Source organism: Octopus bimaculoides, chromosome 8 (genome assembly GCF_001194135.2).
Source record: "Octopus bimaculoides isolate UCB-OBI-ISO-001 chromosome 8, ASM119413v2, whole genome shotgun sequence".
Lineage (NCBI taxonomy): Eukaryota > Metazoa > Mollusca > Cephalopoda > Octopoda > Octopodidae > Octopus > Octopus bimaculoides.
This window is the reverse complement of record NC_068988.1, coordinates 27954470-27973597: the sequence shown is the minus strand read 5'-3', so window position 1 is coordinate 27973597 and position 19128 is coordinate 27954470. Positions and strand designations below refer to the sequence as shown.

Genomic DNA, 19128 nt, shown 5'->3' with positions numbered 1-19128 from the left:
GGAACAGCAGTGATATTTAATTTCCCTATGGCCTTCACACAATCACACACACACACAGAGTATAAGATATAACATCTTGTAATTTTCTAATATCATAGACACCCCCTAATAATGGTTAACACAGAGAAGAAAACACTTACAAATGAAAATTGATTTGAAAGAAGAAAAAAAAACCGACTTACTTTGTCATTAGCAGCAGATAATTGGTCTTCTAAGTGGTCAGCTTTATCTGATAACTCTTTGTTCTTCTCAAGAAGGGTTTGACCGATGCGAGCTGCAAGTTCAAGATCTCGTTCTTTCTGCAAATGAATAAGGCATTTTAATTAGAGAAATAGCAACTTTATATTTTAAAAAGAAAGTCAGAAAATATGATAAGTGAATGGCTAAAAATCTTAAACCTGAAATATTTCAGACTGTGTTGCATCTAGATCAGACATTTTCCTTCCCAACTGTCCATAATTTGGGAATAATAGATTGATATCTGTTTCTTACTAGTCATAAAGGATTGATTAACTTTCCAAGTAATTGGGGGTTTTTTTTCTTCTAAGAAGTTAAAATGAAGTTGTTATTGATATTTCCCTTTTTGTTTGTTTTTGTTTTTTTTTCCTCCTAAAAATCTCACTGCATATATTTAGTTGGCTTCCTCTGGTCCATTAACTGGTTTGACTGGCAACAAAAAGGTTGGTTTTGATCGACTTACAATTGCCAAGACACACCTACATGGTGTCATGATCCATGTGATTAGTTAAGAAATATAACAAAGTTTTTTTTGTTTTGTTTTGTTTTTAAAGTGGTGACTGTAAATAAAATTTAAAAAAAAAAATTTACTTGTAACTATAGATATCACTATGGTAACATCAACAGTTACATGCATTCAATAAATTGACCAATGACACTTAAAAAATCTACAACAGGATAACTGAAAAAAGGTAATGTTTTGTTAATGTTTTTATCGGTTTTATTATAAACAAACAAATACTGCATTTGACAGCAAGCTCTTCTTTCAACTGCAACTTGTAACACAAACCTTGACCTTTGTTTCGAAACTGAAAACAGGCTTTGGGGGTGTTTTTTTTTGTTTTTAAACAATATAGGTGCACCTTATCAAATGCAGTATTGTTTGCTAAGGATCACTTAAGATAAGCACAGGTTGCTGTGAAGCGTGTCTAACATGTCAGGCCATGCCTTTTATCACAAAATGAGGAAAAAAGGAAAAAGTGGGGCAAATAAATTTTATGAACAATTTTGCCAGCAAACACTATGAGTAGTTATATTGGATTTCCAGTTTTTACTTTCTATAATAAACCTCTGTTATGTGTCACTTTTCTTTCTTTTTTAAATGCTATCAGTTTCATCTCTAGTTTTAGGTATTTGTTGGAAAAAAGACATTCCCTACAGGTGACTCAAACCCTAGAGAAATGTTCACTTGCTGACATTTTTGTCCAGATATGTTGTTTTGATACTCCAGAACAGCAGTACCCAACTGGGGCTCCCAGGGTCGCATGCAACCCTCAGGTATCCTTCTGGTGGCACCTGACAGCTTTCATTCTCATCATTATCATTTAATGTCCGTTGTCCATGCTGGCATGGGTTGGACAGTTTGACCAGGGCTGGTAAACTGAGGAGCTGCACCAAACTCCAGACTGATTTGGCATGGTTTCTATGGCTGGATGCCCTTTCAAATGCCAACCACTCCAAGAGCATAATGGGTGTTTTTACATGCCACCAGCACAGGTGCCAGTTGCATGACACCAGTATCTTCCATGACTACAATTTCACGTGGCTTGATGGGTCTTCTTCTCAAACACAGTATATTGCCAAAGATCTCGCTCATTTGTCATTGCCTCTGTGAGGCCCAATGTTTGAAAGGTGCTTTTTATGTGCCAGTTGACTTGTGTACTGTTTTTTGGTGTGGATCCCTAAAAAAAAAGAAATTCAGGTTTGGATCTGGTCTGGATATTTAAATGGTTGAGAACCACTGCTCCAGAATCTATTTCTTTTACTGAATGGCATATTGGGCAAATGTCATCTATTATAGCCTCAAAGAAATCTGTTGTATACATATATATATATATACGTGTTTATGTGAGTGTGTGTATGTTTGTATCTCCTTGTGTTGACATCACATAATTGTAAATGAACATCTCTGTCAGAAAAAAGTGTCATTCATTTCCAATACTCTGCTAAAACATGTCTGGCCATGGGAAAGCATTAGTTTGCTTGGAAACAGGTGAGAGTCGGTGACAAGCAGGGTGTCCAACTGTAGAAAATCTGCTTCAAACTTTATCTGACCCATGCAAGCATTGAAAAGTGGACATTAAAACAATGATGATGATAATGATGAAAAGTTTTTTATTGAAATACTTTCTTGTAATACTTAATTTGATACTCAATTCAGGAAACATTACAAGGATTCTGATGTCATTGTGATATTGTTTTGAAAAGTCTGGATTAAGAATGGGTCTACCATTCTTAAGCCAGACATTTCAAACAATATCAAAATAGTTTTTCAATGCAGAAAGCATTTTACATCATCATCATCGTTTAACGTCCGCTTTCCATGCTAGCATGGGTTGATGCCAGTCAGTTGGCTCTGGCCATATTGGAGCAAAAAAAAAAAAAAACCTCCTCTGCACATTTGGATCTTTAGAATGCTTGCTATCTGTGTCAATGATCATAGAGAAGACGAGGATAAATTGGCTTTATACCAAAGTGAAATGTACTTATAATCTAAGCAGCCAAAGGGTATCCTTAATGAATGATATTTGAGAAGCATGCATGAATGAAACTATTTTATGACAAAGTGATAGCAAAATCTTGAAGTATTACTTTCGGTGTTATACTCTTTTACTCTTTTACTTGTTTCAGTCGTTTGACTGCGGCCATGCTAGGGCACCGCCTTTAGTCGAGCAAATCGCCCCCAGGACTTATTCTTTGTAAGCCTAGTACTTATTCTATCGGTCTCTTTTTGCCGAACCGCTAAGTTACAGGGACGTAAACACACTAGCATCGGTTGTCAAGTGATGTTGGGGGGACAAACACAGACACTCAAACACACACACATATATATATATACGATGGGCTTCTTTCAGTTTCAGTCAACCAAATCCACTCACAAGGCTTTGGTCAACCCGAGGCTATAGTAGAAGACACTTACCCAAGGTGCCACATGGTGGGACTGAACCCAGAACCATGTGGTTGGTAAGCAAGCTACTTACCACACAGCCACTCATGATTACATTTTTCTATTTTTTTCTCTCTCTCTTTAAATTTATACTTTGAAATTTGAATGAATTAACAGCTTTAGTTTCATAATGCCAAATGGTACATTCCACAAATTTTCTTATAGCTGTACCCTTCACTAGATAAATCCACTACGATCACCACCATCAACAAATGTTTTGAGGTGTCTGTCCTTTTTAAGCGTCCTCTTTTGAAACATGAATACAAATGTAAATCTTAAGCAATTGGGCAGAGAAATGTGAATAAGCCACATAGGAAATAACAAACCAATCTATCTAATATAAATTAAGACACTAAGAAAGTTTAAAGGTCAACTACTGTGTAACTCACTATTCAAGTATTGCACCTGTTTCCATGGTAACATTTTATCATTAAGAAAAAAAAAAAGAAAATGAAATTCTATAAACATCATAAAAAAGTTTGAAATTGAAAAACAAAAGCATAGTGTTTATTTTCTATCTCTTATTTGTTCCAGTCATTAGATTGTGGTCATACTGGAGCACAGCTTTGAAAAATTTTAGTTGAACGAATCAACTCCAGTACTCTTTTTTTTTAAGCCTGGTACTCATTCTATTAGTCTCTTTGGCTGAACTGCTAAGTTACAAGGCTGTAAACACACCAATACCAGCTATCGAGCAGTGATGGGGGAACAAACAGAAAAAGAGAGACACACACACACACACACGCACACACAGTGGGCTTCTTTCAGTTTCTGTCCACCAAATCTGCTCACAAGGATTTAGTTGGTTTTGGTAGTAGAAGATGCTTGCCCAAAGTGCCATGCAGTGGGACAGAACCTGCCATGCGGTTGGAAAGCAAAATTCTTACCATACAGCCTTGGAATGTAATCTTAAATGTGACGTCACCATGAGAAATTGTAAGACCTAGTATTGGTAACAGTGTCAAAGGTTTTAACTACCATATTTGATGGCATAAAAGATGCATAGATATATCAGATGCATTCCAATTCAACAGAGTATATCCAAGGGGAAAGTTTTTTATTGTATTAAAATGTAATATTTAGTTGAAAGCCTAACTTCACATATAGGATCTGGAGTGATTTTTTTCAGACATTTTTTGGGGAAAACAAAAATGCATTTATATGCTATCAAATACATCATGTGTTTATATGTAAGGAGGGTTAATTGAGATAATTTTAAACAGAAATCAGAATTAAATCTATCTATTTACTGGTAATATCTTGGCACTATATTAACTTTCTGTTACCCTCCATTGGGTCATTGTTCTAACATCATCATCATCATCGTTTAACATCTGTTTTCCATGCCGGCATGAGTTGGGCAATTTGACTGGGGACTGGTGAACCAGATGGCTGCACCCGGCTCCAATCTGATCCAGCAATGTTTCTACAGCTGGATGCCCTTCCTAACGCCAACCACTCCAAGAGTGTAGTGGGTGCTTTTTATGTGCCACCGGCACAGGAGCCAGTCAGGCAGCACTGGAATTGGCCATGTTCAGATGGTGCTTTTTTACAAGCTATCAACACGGGGACCCAGTCAGGCAGCACTGGCAATGACCCACACATGAATGATGCTTATTGCGTGCAACCAGCACGAGAGTCACTATTTGGTAATTCAGAATCCTATCCTATGGTAACTCAATTTTCACAACCTTCATGTTTTTTCATTCTTACTTCATCCCCCCACAATATAGTTGAATTATGAAAATTTCTTGTCCATGTGTGTGCATAAAGAAGCTTTAGAATATTCATTTTCAAACTGCATGTACAATGTTAGAAAAAATCTTTTCTCTGAGAAATATTAATTTGACCATGGACACAAAATAATGAAATAGATTCATATAAATTCATCTTGCTAAAAATAAAAGCCAACCTATATCAGACCCAAAAGCAAAAAAAAAAAACAAACAAACAAAAAAATTTTATATATTAATACCAATACAATGTGAGAGTAGACAAGGAAAAGGAAAAACTAGAAATATTGAAAGAACAAAGGGTAGTGAAAGACCAATTGTACTAAAAGTAGTAATACTAGTAACAAGGAATAATTAACTGTATCTCTCACACACACACACACACACACACACACACACACACACAAACAACATTGACTCATGTATAAGTTGCACTATTCTAAACTTGATTTTAATTGGAAAAAACAGAACCAAAAAAACTTGGGTGCAACTTATACACAAGTGAATATGATATATATATATACACACGATTTAAATATTCATTTATTTTAGATGAGATAAGGTGAAAAATATCTGCCATTTACAAATGTCTACATTTTTCTCATATTTATTAGTTAGGCTAAGGCTATGTGTCAATATTGATGGTTGTCAGAGTGAGATATAGCAATACATGAAACAAAGAACAATGACACAAATCATGAACAAAATACAAATAAGGCTTTGATTCCTTTCAAATGTTAAATTTTACAATCTCTAATGATACTGAATGGCAATCATACACAACATAACCAAAACAACATCCCAAAAGGCTAGGTGCTCATATTGTACAAAGTGCGACTCACTTAAGAATTTTGTGAAACATACTTAAGATAGTAGCAGCTGCAACACATACAAAAATCTGAATCAATGAAGGAGAATATGGAGTCACATAAACCTGCAAAAAATTAGAGTTAAAGTTTCCTTAAATCCCACCATATAGCCTTAAAGCAAACGTACATTGCATAATGTAGTCCTTGCTACCCTGTTCTACCTCACCTGCATTAGCAACTGCTTTTTGAAACTAGCAAACTACACGCAACCCAATATATCTACCTCTCTTAACTTTTCTGCAGCTCACCTTCGCAAACACCATGCTAAACAACCTTTCCTAATGATTCTCCCCAGAGCTACAGCCCTCTGGAAATCCTCTCCCCACCTATGTTTAACTACATTAAATTTGCCAGTCCAGGTGCAATGAGAGACACCTCTATCGTTTTTATTACTATACCAAAAAAGAAAAAAGTTGTTAATCCAAACCTTCAAATCAATTGTCAGAAATAGCCTTTTTGTTAAATCTAACACTGTAGCCATCTTGTATCAATCCAGAACACTTTTCATCAATCCTCCTTCACATCTCATATTATGTCCAATATTTTGATCTTTTTAAAGCTGCTCATTACCAGCAACTTACTCAGTTCATTTGAGCTCAATCTAAACCTTCAGATCAAATGTTCCAACAACAAGATGATCAAATTACGTCTCAGCCTTTGCAACTCTTTTTTACTGCTCAGGTGTAATGGTCACAAAGTAATCCACTTCCAAATATGTATATCATACAGTTATCCTTCAAGAGCAAAAAGTAATTTCCTTGTTGACAATCAGAGAAAACTTATTTTAAACTACTTCTGCTTTGAACTCTGATCATTATGCAATATTATGCAGATGTTGTGATTAGGTCACTTAGCAAAGAAAAACAGAATAGAAAGCTATGAAGTTGCACCACAATTCACTGCAGACACTTGTGGTCTGTTCTCAAGTATTATCTGCTGTGTCAATCAATATGTTGTACAGGAAGTGTTGATTCATTGACAATATGCTACAAACCAATCACACTTTATATTATTCAAGTATGTTTCCAAGTTGCAATATATTTATATATTTATGACAATATTGATTACCGCTCTCCCCAACACCACTATCTATGAGCTGCATATCAAAATATACCTTATATATATTTCTGATAACATATTTCCAACAATTCAAACAAAAAAGTTATTTGTTCTAAACTGACCCAAATCAAAAACACTTTTCCCTAGGGGTGAAATTCAACAGTTTAGGAGCAAAGAGATTTGTTTCTAAAACTATGAATAAAAGTCAAAAGAAATGCAGATACAATTATTCCAAACAAATAACCTTCACTTCTGAAGCGGTAGACACCTCAACTTGAGACAAAACTTGGAAACCACAAAGCAGCTAAAGAAGCTAACTATATATTTTTAATACCTTCAATCTTACTGCCCACTCCTCAGTTGAGGGGGGGTTGTCTTGCAAGTTATTTGGTAACCTCACTGGTGTTGGTGCAACATAAGAAGCATCCAGTATACACTGTAAAGTGATTGGCATTAGGAAGAGCATCCAGCTATAGAAACCAAACCAAAGAAAACAACAGAGTTCTATGCAGCTGGTTTGCCAGCTCCTGCTAAACTGTCCAACCCATGCCAGCATGGAAAACAAATGTTAAGTGATTATGATAAATTTAAAGATTCAATTATTAATCATTTGAATAGAGACAAAGTGTTGTTTTCAATGGGTCTAAATGGAAGGGTTGCATACTGGAGCTTCAACAATATTCATGGTTCTCCTTGGTCTCATTTCAAGATTGCTCCCAGTCAGGTACAAACACCTTTTACACCTTTTCTCTACTGGAGAGCTACATAGAAAGCTTGGCAACTAACAGTGAAGTTGTTTCCTCCACTTCCATGTTGTCAGTGCAACAACAACTTCTAAAATTTGCTTCCTATTTTATGCAAAGAGATTTGCCATTATTTGGAATCACTGCATAAAAAATAGTACAAGCTTATTTTTGAAATGGTTGTCAAGCATCACAAAGACAAGTAGAAATTTAAGTTTTATGAGAGAAACAACTGCAAATACAAACAAACAAATATGGTGACAGAAAAATATGATAGATCTGACCATATGGAGCAACTACAGATGTTGAAGGTTTAAAAAGAACCACTATTTGTGTCGAAAAAAACAATGAAATCAATAAAGTATACAAAAAGTGCAGTGACATACTTGGCAGACTGACAGTATATCGATATTAGGTGACCTCTAATTAATAGGTGCAGGTGTAGCTGTATGGTTAAGAAGCTTGCTTGCCAACTATGTGGTCTTGGGTTCAGTCCCACTGTGTGGCACCTTGGGCAAATATTTTCAACTATAGCTCCAGGCTAACCAAAGCCTACAAATGCAGGCGTGAATGTGTGGTTAAATTTGCTACCATGCCACTGCATGGAACCTTGGGCAAGTGTCTTCTACAATGGCACTGGGTTGACCAAAGCCTTGTCAGTGGATTTAGTAGACAGAAACTGGTCATATATATGTGTGTGTGTGTGCATGTGTACATCCTTGTCTTGAAATTGTGATTGTAAATGAGCTTCATAATCATCATCATTAACATCATACAAGCTATGTTATTGGTTTCCAGTCTTCCATGGATAACATGCATGGACATGGGAAGTATTACCGTGTTTGGAAACAGGAGAGGATTGACAACAAGAAGGACCTCACACTGTTGAAAAAATCTACTTCAACAAACTCTGCCTGGCCCATACAAGCATAGAAAAGCTAATGGTAAATAACGATGATTTCAATTTATCTGTAAAAATTTATCTAAAACATGGATCTCCATAAGCAGTTGGTACATTCCGGAACTAAAACAATGGTGTATTGCATACATCAAAGCTGTAATAAACAGAAATCTGTTGCTTGCATTATTAGATGAAAATATCACCATAAGATGAGAATGGAGAATGTGGAATATGTTAACAAATCTCAACATAATTAGGAATGAGTCTGTCTAAAGTTTCAAAGAGAGAAAGTATTCTTATTTTGATTTACAAAGGAAATTGCTAAAAGCACAATTGGGTTGAGAACAAGTCTAGATTTCTTTATGAACTATTTTAAAAGATGTTAGACATTAAAACAGCATTTGTTGATGGTGAGAGCAAAGTTGTAAAATATATAGGTACTTCTTTAGCAGTGGTAATAAGTTATTCTTGAAGTAATGTTAGTTTTTGTAAGCACCAGAGAGCACAAGTGTAACCTTGATAATGATCAAAACAAAAAAAAAAAAAAGCTACAAGAAATACAAAAGATTACTTTAATAAAAGATTTAATTTTAGAAATAATACATTTCTAAATCTCTCAGAGAGATTTATGCAGTAGTGATACGATGAAGTAGTTGTGTGGTGTCAACTTAATGTGACAGTCCCCTGAAGGGAATAATACTACTGTTGGTTAGACCTAGGAAGCTGTACTGCTTCCTGTCAGCCTTGACAGATTTCCTGTGTCCTTATGTTTCTCCCCCTTGTAAACACAAGGACACAGGAAATGTGTCAAGGCCGACAGGAAGCGGTGCAACTTCCTAGGTCTAACCAACAGTAGTATTATTCCCTTCAGGGGACTGTCACATTAAGTTGACAGTATACAACAACTTCAGATTTAATTTTATTTTAAATAAATGGAGGTCAAAATGTTCCAAACTGCTGATATATAAATAAGAGATTAGATAATTATTCCTTTTTAAGTACAAAGTTCACAACATAATGAGATTATATTTTTAAAATCATTCTAAAAATATTTCTCAGTTTATATTTTGAAACTTTTTATAAATTGTCCTTCATGAAACTCTTTCCTATAAAATTTACATTTATCAGGTTCAACTGCTTTTGAACCAAACTTAAATCGATAAACAAAAATCTATTGCTTGCATATTAGATGAGAATAAATTATGTGATCTTCTTAATTAGTTTTATAGCAAAATGATTAATATTATTATCATTGATTTGACTCAGGTTTATTCTTATTCCTGACAGGATTTATGTGGGTAGCAGGTTACTACCTGTAACTTTAGGTTTCCACAAGCTTTCAATAGCCTTTCAAGTGCTTAAAACCCTCTTGGTAATCTTTCCTGTTCCTAACAGGCAAACTTTCAGTAGAAACTCTACAGGACATTATATTCGAATCTCCTTCGGCCATTTGTCTATAATTATTAACTATTATTATTATTATTATTATTATTATTATTATTATTCAACCAAGCAGAATTGTTAGCATGCTGGGCAAAATGTTTAGCAGCATTTCATCTGTCTTTATGTTCCGAGTTCAAATTCCACCAAGGTCAACTTTGCTTTTCATCCTTTCAGGGTTGATAAATTAAGTACCAGTAAAACACTGGAGTCAATGTAATCGACGAGTCCCTTCTCCCCAAATTGCAGGCCTTGTGCCTTCAGTAGAGAGGATGGTAAATTTTCAGATTAACACTAGCATGATTTTCACTAGGGGGTTAGGGTTTTAGAGTCAGGGTTAGGGGGTTAGGGTTACAGTTACGGTTAGGATTACGGTTGGCAGCAAGCTGGCAGAATCATTAGCATGCTGGACAAAATGCTTAGCGGTATTTCTCCCATTGCTACGTTCTCAGCTCAAATTCCGTCGATTTTGGCTTTAATCCTTTTGGGGTCGATAAATTAAGTACCAGTGGAACACTGGGATCTTTACCCTTTATTATTTTTTAAATCTGCCGGCCAAAGGGTAAAGATCCGAACACTGGAGTAATCAACTGGTCTCCCTCCTACAAAATTCCGGGCCTCGTGCCTTTCGTAGAAAGGATTATTGTTGTTATTACTATTTTTGTTGCTGGAAACAACTTTGAGAATTTAGTAGAAAGAATAGGAAAAGCAAAATACAAACTTGGGTGTTTGTATATTCTTGGTGGCATGCCCCTATCCCTATTCTGGTTACTAGTGACCGTTCACCTGAGAAACAAGCTGGAAAAACCAGACTCAGACAAGCAGAGTTATCTGCCTTGTTTTCAAATAGCAACAAATGATTGTAGACTTATTATGATCAAGCATTTGACATTGTAGACAATCGAACTGCATACTAAACAGTTGTTTAACTTGAAGCATAACAATACGACAAAAGATATTAAAAATTCAAAACAATCATTGTTTAGTTGTTTTGTTCTAAAAATATATCTTAAGTGCCTCACATACAGATAATATGGGAGTGCTTACTTGTAAGTCTGTACTAAATGCTAATAAAACATGCTTGAAATTTTGATTACAGGCCAACAATCAAACTACTGCAAGCATGTGAACAGAAGCACACACACACACACACACACACACACACACACACACACACTGTATGGATACACAAGGACACACAGAAACTTTAAATAGATCAGATTGGAGAAGCAATACATTGTGTTTATTAAAGTTTGTTTTAGGTTAAGTATTATATAAATTGATTAAAATGTAATAATACGATAACAATACAAAAACCCTGTTGTGCTGAGGCCATGTAAAAAGCACACAGTACACTCTGTAGAGTAGTTGGCATCAGGAAGGGCATCCAGCCCTAGAAACCAAACCAAAACAGACAATTGGAGCCTTGTGTAGTTCTCCGACTTGTCAGCTCCTGTTGAACCGTCCAACCCATAGTAGCATGGAAAATGGATGTTCAATGATGATGATGATGATACATGATAATTTAATGTGGCTGACAAGTTTGTTTTTTCACCATATTGCCTTGGGCAAATGACTTTTACTATAGCCCTTAGCTGACCAAAGCCTTGCAAGTGGATTTCGTAGAAGGAAACTCAAAGAAGGTGTGTGTGTGTGTGTGTGTGTGTGTGTGTGTCTCTCTCTCTCTCTTTCTCTCTCTATCTCCTTGTCTTGACATCCTGTGATAGTTGTAAGTGAGTAAAAGTGATAGTTCTAAAATCTCTCTAAGAGATCAATGCAGCAGTTGTACTGACAAGTGATATTTGTAGCCACTTTCACCCATATATGGCCATAAAAAATTTCACTGTATTTAGATTAAACGTTATAGTAAGCTTTCACAATCTGGAAGAGAAGGACATTATGCAACTGTTAGCTATGGGTGTTGGCTACCTACTGAACATTTTGTACGCTCAGTCAGATGCTTCCTGGTGAGTTCATATTCAAACAAGTAGAAGCAGATTATGCATTGCAAAAACACAACCAGGGGTATATATGGGTTAACATGACTGTCTGTTCGAGCGGACTCTACTGTGATATTTTAACCTCAAGAGGACGTCTCCTCTAGTGTCATTGTCATACAACCAGTGTCATTTGTTTCCAATATTCTGCACAAACACGCTTGGCCATGGGGAATTATTACCTTGCTTGGAGACAGGTGAGGGGTTAGTGTCAGAAAGGGTACCAGGCTATAGATAATTTGCTTCAATAAACTTCATCCGATCCATGCAAGCCTGGAAATGTAGACGTAAAAACTATGATTATGATGCTGATGCAACAAAGACAACAATCTGGAAAGTGTGCATGTCTGTTCTGAGACAGCTTCTTAAGTGACAACACTAAAATTCTAAATGCATGATGGTAAGGAAATGTATATGGTTTTGTGTTTGTGTGTCTATTTATATTGCATGACTAAACTTTTCACTTCATATTAAGGTTTAACATCAACGGTGGATGTTAGCCTCAGAAAGTTTACTGAGTGCCTGCGAGAGATTACTGGAATTTTCAAACTGAACATTGATTACTAAAATTTCATTTTTGCATCTTAGTTTGCAAGATACTTGATGTGAATTCAAAAGTGGAAACAGATTTTGTTATATTTTGGGAGAGTAATTAAGTCAGTAATAAACACACACAGTGCTTCTACTTAACTTAATTTTTTATTTGTCAATTGGTTAACCATTTAACAAATTAAGTAATAGTTGTAACTCTTCTGCTTCTAAATGAGCTCAGCCTAAGCACTTGTTATATTCTTCCTTTCATCAACTCTGCTGCATTTTACCTTTAGAACCCCGTTCTAAAAAACTTTGATTAAATGATTCTTTTTCCCAAACTGCAGCACCCAGAAATTCTCTCTCAACCCACAACTTTCCTGCAGACGTCAATCAATAGGCATTCAAACTGAACATGAACCACATCAGTCTCAACCAGTTCCAGTCATCATTTAATGTTGATTTTCCATGCTGGCATAGGTTGGATGGTTTGACAGGAGCTAGTAAGCCAGAGAGCTCAACTAGGCTTTGATTGTTTGTTTTCAAACGGTTTCTACAGCTGGATGCCCTTCCAAATGCCAACCACTTTACAGAGTGTACTGGGTGACTTATGTAGCACCAGCACAGGAGCAGTTCACGTGATGCCAGCATAGGGGTTCCTGGAATTTTGAGCCCTTCTCCCACTCACACTAAATCTCAGAAAACAACTGAGCTAAATTACTTTTTATAAAACAGGACCTCCCTCTCCACCACAATAATAAAAAAAAGTTAAAAAAACAAACTAAAAGTCCTCTTGAAAAACAAACTGTATATAATATACTTATTTTAATGACCAGAATACCTCATACCTTCCACTATTCCTCAATAGAATGTGAGGATAAACTTAATCCCATTGTCTTGTTAATGAAAGACACCTGTGCATTGAAATTCATTGCATTTTTTGTAATACAGGTGCAGTTACAGCTGTGTGGTAAGAAGTCCACCTCACAATCACACGGTTTCAGGTTCAGTCCCACTGCATGGCACTACAGGCAAGTGTCTTCTACTATAATCTTGGGCTGACCAAAGTGTTGTGAGTGGATTTGGTAGATGGAAACTGTAAGAAGTCTTGTGTATGTGTGTCTGTGTCCATCACAGCTTGATGACCAGTTTGATATGTTTATATCTTAGTAACTTAGTAGTTCAACAAAAGACACCAACAGAATAAGTACCATGCTTTAAAAACAAAAGTACTAGGGTCAATTCATTCAATTAAGAATTCTTCATGGTCAGTGTCTAATGACTGAAACAAGTAACAGATAAAAGGGAGCATGAAATTGGAAATAATGATTCTATAAACAAAAATAAAGATACATTTTTTTCTACTCTAGGCACAAGGCCTGAAATTTTTGGGGTGGGGACCAGTCGATTAGATCGACCACAGTACACAACTAGTACTTAATTTATCAACCCCGAAAGGATGAAAGGCAAAGTTGACTTTGATGGAATTTGAACTCAGAATGTAAAGACAGACGAAATACCGCTAAGCATTTCACCCAGTGTGCTAACATTTCTGCCAACTCACTGCCTTAAAAATAAAGAGACATTACAAGAGCACTGAAAGAACCAAAACTTGGTGGTGGATGTAGATTATGAAATGTTATTTGGTTATAAAGCCTCAGAAAATAATCACTGCAGAAAGAAAACAGGCCTGAAACACTTGAGATAATCCTTATGATGAGATCTTTATGAAAGCAATGAGATAATCCTTATGATGAAATGATTAACAATTGACTCTTACAGTGAATCATTATTTCAAATTACATTTTTTGAAATGTTACATTCTTATGAAGATTTATTTATCCTTTAGCACTTACTGCAATTGATGGCCTATAAGACACACCCTTTTTTTTTTAACCCAAAAATGGCTTAAAAATTCCCTGCGCCCAATGCACTCAATGTAGGCTCAAAACTCGCGAATGTTGGCTGAAATTATACATCAGATGTCAGGTAGATGTAGCCTAGTAGCTTAGCCTATAACGAATGTGGATGCAATAAATTCTTTATAATTACTAGTAATAACATAAAGTTATACAGGTAAGTGGAAGAATTGAAACATTATTTCAGTGGTAATTTATTTTACAAAAGTATAGCCTAGACTAGGGTGCTTCTTATGCACTCATGTGTCTTATAGTCCATCAAATACAGTAAGTCGGCCATATCCAGTCCTAATAGTCTACCCGTTTTGTGTTCAGACTGTCCAGATCAAACCTCTTGCACCTACCCTACTATGTCATTGTAAAAATAAACAATCACATCACCAAAACCTTTAAGCTAAGGGATAATGCACTCTTTATTCAAACCTAAGAGGATAAATAAGTAGGTTAAACATATCTTTTATCTTTTACTTGTTTCAGTCATTGAATGATGGTCATGCTGGAGCACTGCCTTGTAGAGTTTAATCAAATAAATCAACCCCAGTACTTATTTTTTTTAAAGTCTGGCACTTATTAAAAGTCTGGTCTCTTTTGCTGAACAGTTAATTTATGGGAACATAAACAAACCAGCACCAGTTGTCAAGCAGCAGAGAGGGAGCAGACAAGAAAGCACACACACACACACACACACACACACACACACACACACAATGTGTTTCCACACAGTTTTTGTTGACTAAACTCACTCACAAGGCATTGGTTGGCCTGGGGCTGTAGTAGAAGATACTTGCTCAAGGTGCCTTGCTGTGGAACTAGACTCAAAACCACATGGTTGCAAAATGAGCTTCTTAACAATACAGCCTTGCCTCTGCCCAAAGAGGATGAGGTTCAACCTGTAAACTTTTGTAAGACTGTAACATAACCTTCATTGTGGCCCTTTTCTTACTAAAGTCAAAAGAACAGAGAGAGGTGAACTTGAGAAAAAGTATTTTGATTTCAGTTTTTGTTGTTTTACTTGTTTGTTGTATATCAAATGATCTTATCTGTATCTGAACAACACTATTAACAATATCAAGTTCTCGCAACAGCTGTTTTAGGTCAATTATGAAATGTACTCAAATAGGCGCAGGAGTGGCTGTGCAGTTATTCAGTTTGCTTCTCGACCAGATGGGTCTGAGTCCAGTCCCACCGCGTGATACCTGGGGCAAGTGCCTTTTACTAGAGCACCGAGTCAAACAAGACTTTCTGAGTGGATTTAGTAGATAGAAACTGAAAGAAGCTTCTCGTGCGTGTATGTATCTATATATGTATGTTGGCATCTATATATGTATGTATGTAGTGTGTATGCATGTGTGTGTATGCGTGTGTATGTGTATGTATGCATGTGCACGTGTGCATATGTGTGTGTGCATCTCAACACTAAATGATGCTCATCATCATTTAACATCAGTTTCCCATGCAGGCATAGGTTGGATAGGATTCGGTAAGCTGTGGGGCTTTGTGGAGCTCTAGTATCAGTTTTGGCAGGATTTCTACATCTGGATGCCTTTTTTAATGTCCATCTCTTTATGGTGTATCCCAGGTGCTTTTTGTCTTCTTTTGGCATCTTGGCACTAATGAGGTTGCCATATAACATTCAAGACAGAAAAAAAAAAAAACCCAGAGAAAAAAGGGAAAAGGCTCTCACTATTAAGTGGGGGAGGGAATATTTGGGAAGGAGGGATGCTTTATGCCTGTTGTTAAAAGGCTAAAGTTTGATGTGGGGTCAAGCAGAGGTGTCTTGCTTTAGAGAAGATACGTAGTTACTCCGCATTATATAAGGGTGAGTGTAAGTAAGTGGGAAGAAGATAAAGATGGTAGTAATGGAAAGTACCAGAGTAGTAGAAGAAGGTGAGCATAAGAGAGGAAATGGACAGAGGGACAGTGGGGAGAAGAGGGTGGGTAGTAGCACAAGAAAGTGGTTTAATAGTAACTTCTACACAGTAATGCTTCAATATTGTTAATGTGATGAAATAGTAAACAAATTCTTTTTTTAAATAAATAAGAAATATCAATATTTCTCAACTGTTTGTGGTTATTACTAGTGTAACATATCAGAAAGAATATTTCAAGTGAAGGTTAAAACAGATTGCTGGCTAAATATATTAATTTTCACATAACCAATATAGGCTGCCAAATGTTTACATCTATGTATACGCATGCATGCATGCACACACGCGTGCGCACACACACACACACACACACCTTACTTCCTTTCAATTCACTATACAACTACAAACACACACTCTCTCTCTCTCTCGCATCTCTCAGCTTCACTCCCAAAATAAAAAATGACGGCTGAACCATAAATAAATGACCTATTCTATACTAAAGTCAGAACAAAGAACAGAAAACAGTAGCGCCAAGGGCTTGTAATGAGATGATAAATGGATCAACAAAGCATAACGGAAAACAAAGGGAATTTTTTCTTTTCTTTTTTAACGATAAATCAAGATTTTTTTTTTTTTAATAATCAGTTGTGTTGACATCATTTGGTATTATCTTCATCACTTCTATGTTAGTGACACAGGCATGTCCTTGGAAACTGCAAGAATATCATATTTCCAATCCCACTTAAAATTTTTAGAGGTCTCATGCTTATGTAAAAAAAAAACTAGTGTTATAACTATTACTAGCATCATCACCACTAATCACTTTCTTATTAGCTATAGTGGCTGTTTTTTGTGGTAAATACAAGGAAACAAACAGATAAATAACAAAATGAATAAACAAATAACAAAAAAGGTTGTTAATAACTTTGCTGAACAAAATTCTAAGATTTATTCCACACTATTTACTTTGACAAAGGTCTTTTATTTTATTTCTTAAAAGAAACCATATTCTTCAGAATGTATCAAAAATAGTAGTTAAGAAAAACCTGCCATTGTAAACAAAATGTACACCCAGATGAATAAAACCAGACTAAACTATTACCATTAAACACTACACACTACAGAAACTAATTATTGCTGTTATACTATCAGATCATAGTAAGTGAATAACAGAGATAGGCACATCCACCATATTAGTAGTAACTATTTCAAGAAATTACACAGAATAACCAACCTTACCCAGTTTTGTCAATTCAAGTTGTGAGGAGTGTAATTTAAGAAAATATCAAACTTACATTTTCGACAATAGCTAAGATATGTTCGACAGCTTCGTCTTCTTCTCTAATGTGCTCTCTCATAGCAAGAGCAAATGGATCTAAATCCTCATCAAAGGTCTCCATCAAAAAAAAAAGTACAAAAATTACGCAATTTCTATAAAGGACGACATGGGGGAATCTGTTCTTCTGCCTACGATGTATCTGATGTAATAAATAATCTGCTGCTGCTGCTATGGAAATAATGGTATATAGCACAGTAGTAAGAGAACCAAGCTAGCGAAGGTTGCAGGAAGCAGACAGAGAGAAAGAGAAAAGTGAGAGAGGGGAGGGAGGGAGGGTATGAGGCAAGATTCTGAGTAATGCTGACAAGAAAGTGTATTAATAAACTGGCTGCTTTCTTCCTCTCCCCATCTCAATTCTAGATTATTCACTCTCACTAATTATTTCTTTGTAAATTGTTTTTTCTTCTTTTTTTTTTGCGGAGAGCCAATAAAAAAAAACATGAAAATAAACAACTACAATGTAGAAGAAACTAATTTTGTTTTCTTTTTCTTTTCATTGAAACAATAAAGAATTATTGATTCAAATTTTGGCACAAGGCCAGCAATTGGGAGGTGGGTGGGGTGTAAGTCTGTTACATCAACCCCAGTGCTTCAAAAGGATGAAAGGCAAAGCTGACCTCAGCATAATTTGAGCTTTGAACATAAAGACAAATGAAATGCTGCCAAGCATTTTGTCAGGTTTGTTAACAATTCTGAAAGCTCACCACCTTACAACAAAGGATTATTGGCATCAAAATTATAAGATATTTTTACATCGTCTGCTTCAAAGAGTTTTAAAACACAAACAGAAAAATGAGCATGAATCAATTGATGCATTTGGATATAAGAAAGAATTTGACCAAAGTACAAGGTGTGGAATAAATCTGAGAATATTTATTCTTTTGTTTGTTTCAGTCATTTGACCTCAGGACTTATTCTTTGTAAGCCTAGTACTTATTATATCAGTCACTTTTGCTGAACCACTAATTTATGATTGTCAAGCAATGTTGTGGGGACAAACACAGACACACAAACATCATCGTCATCGTTGTCATCATTTAATGTCCACTTTCCATACTGCACCAGGCTCCAATCCAATCTGGCAAAGCTACATTTATGGCACAAAGGTCCACTCAGCTGATTTCACAAGCAAACAACATTCAACACTTGGAATTACATTCCAAATAAAAACGAACAAAAAGAAAAAGAAAACGTACTGCCTATCATCATCATCATCATCGTTTAACGTCCGCTTTCCATGCTAGCATGGGTTGGACGATTTGACTGAGGACTGGTGCAACCGGATGGCTACACCAGGCTCCAATCTAATTTGGCAGAGTTTCTACAGCTGGATGCCCTTCCTAATGCCAACCACTCAGAGAGTGTAGTGGGTGCTTTTACGTGTCACCCGCACGAAAACGGCCACGCTCGAAATGGTGTCTTTTATGTGCCATCCGCACAAGAGCCAGTCCAGGGGCACTGGCAACGATCTCGCTCGAAAACCCTACAAGGCCAGTCAGGCGGTACTGGCAACGGTCACGCTCAGGATGGTACATCTTATGTGCC

The 19128-nt window shown here is 36.1% G+C and overlaps 1 protein-coding gene across 16 annotated transcripts in view; it reads right to left on the bottom strand.

Annotated features, from left to right (window-relative positions):
• LOC106875482 (trafficking kinesin-binding protein 1) overlaps nucleotides 1-19128 on the bottom strand; it is a 209950-nt gene that overhangs the window by 48198 nt on the left and 142624 nt on the right. For 13 of the 16 annotated variants that reach the window (XM_052970003.1, XM_014923642.1, XM_014923644.2 and 10 more), the window contains one exon: nucleotides 183-299. In XM_052970003.1, the coding sequence (XP_052825963.1) occupies nucleotides 183-299 (117 nt within the window). Of the gene's footprint in view, nucleotides 1-182; nucleotides 300-398; nucleotides 789-6213; nucleotides 6676-17539; nucleotides 17753-19128 lie in introns of those variants that run through there. The other 3 variants (XM_014923646.2, XM_052970007.1, XM_014923649.2) reach the window with 3 other exon arrangements.